Source organism: Blastocystis sp. subtype 4, assembly GCF_000743755.1.
Source record: "Blastocystis sp. subtype 4 strain WR1 chromosome Unknown seqid_0799, whole genome shotgun sequence".
Classification (NCBI taxonomy): domain Eukaryota; class Bigyra; order Opalinata; family Blastocystidae; genus Blastocystis; species Blastocystis sp. subtype 4.
The window spans coordinates 1-1,552 of NW_014568748.1; the positions used below are offsets into that span (position 1 = coordinate 1).

Below are 1,552 nucleotides of genomic sequence, written 5' to 3' on the forward strand. Positions count from 1 at the left end.
TACACAAGCCACTTTATCAATTCAGATACGAAAGGGACGATGTGTTGCAGAAGGAGTGTTTCCTGTAACGAATGTTGGTGAAGTGGCTGAATATGAATGCGCTTCTCAAGGAAGTTATGTGGGTACTCAGAAGCGTGCTTGTGTGTTAGGAAGTGAAGATGGAGAATGGCAGAAGGCTACTGGATTCTGTGTGTCTGTTCCGATTCTGATTATGATTGTATTGGTTGTGATAATGATTATTATTGTTGTTATATTCTTCATGATGAGAATTAGAAAGAAGGCGAAAGCAGTAGGAGGAAAGAAGGTAAAGGCTATAGGAGGAGTGAAAGGAAAGAAGTCTGTGAAGTCTACCAAGATAGTATCAAAGGTTTCTGCGAAACAGGTGAAAGTTTAATTGTAGAAACGGAAGATTGATTGTTGATAATCGTGATCTAGTGAAATAGTTGTCTCTAAAGAAGGAACACAATAAGGAATGTTCTTCTCATTTCATTGTCACATACATAGAAGTATACAAAGGATAATACTAGCAAGAGTACTATCATCAGTGATGACAAATATCACTGCTTTTGATATTACCTTTACAATGAAGATAAGAATAACGATTTGGTTCTACTTGATTGTGCCAACAGAATCAGATACTGTTAACTCAGCACCACTGATTATTCCATCCTTATCATTGATTATTAGACCCATTGAGAGTGTTGCTGAATACATTGAATACTAAATCCTCTCTTATGAAGCAACTATTAGATTGAAAGCATTTTCATTCACTAGAATCACAGATCTAGAGGATAGTTCATGGAAGAAGGAATGTATTGTTTGTTTGTAAAGAGAGTGATGAAAGGAATGTGATATTGAATACAGAAACACTCTAATAGTCAAATAGGTTAGAAAGAGCTTGAATGTTTTTGATAAGGGAGTTCCAAAGAATAGACTCGAAGAGAGATCCTGTAGTATTGTTATGTTGTAACAAATAACATCCATACATCAAAGAATTACACTAGTATCATCAAATTGAATTCAATGGGAGTAGGAAATGCATCTGATATGTATTCACAAGGTGATACCTACAGATCTCCTTCCTGTAAATGAATTGACCTGAAATGTTCTTAGAAACAGTTAATCATTTATTTCTTGAGATGTGAGTACAATAGAACAAGGACATAAGACAACTGTCAAGAATGTGAACTATCGATATTGGATTCCAAATGGTTAACTATATTACTGCTAATAGATCTAGAGATTGACTTATCTGAATTGGTAGTTTTCAACCAATAACCATTTCTGATTCTGGAAGTGAAATAGAATCCAGATTCCAAATTAGCAACAATACACATACAAGTAGATTATGCGTGAAAGATTTTGAGATTAATAAACAGTATGAGATTTCCTAATGATATATTTCAGAAATGATAAGTCACCTATTCACAAACTATCAAACAACATATTCTAATCATATACCAAATCCATTTATCATTGATGATAAACTACTCTATACAATGATTCAAAACTATGGACAACATCTTAGTCCATATCCATTGGATGGTTATTA

At 33.8% G+C, this 1,552-nt stretch overlaps 1 protein-coding gene across 1 annotated transcript; it reads left to right on the top strand.

Annotated features, from left to right (window-relative positions):
* Nucleotides 1-39: 39 nt before the first annotated feature.
* JH06_5489 (hypothetical protein) lies at nt 40-394 on the top strand (the record flags this gene model as incomplete). Its single annotated transcript, XM_014669253.1, has 2 exons — nt 40-55; nt 84-394. 2 exons carry the CDS (start codon nt 40-42, stop codon nt 392-394), a joined length of 327 nt encoding a protein of 108 aa, XP_014524739.1.
* Between the last annotated feature and the right edge of the window lie 1,158 nt (nt 395-1,552).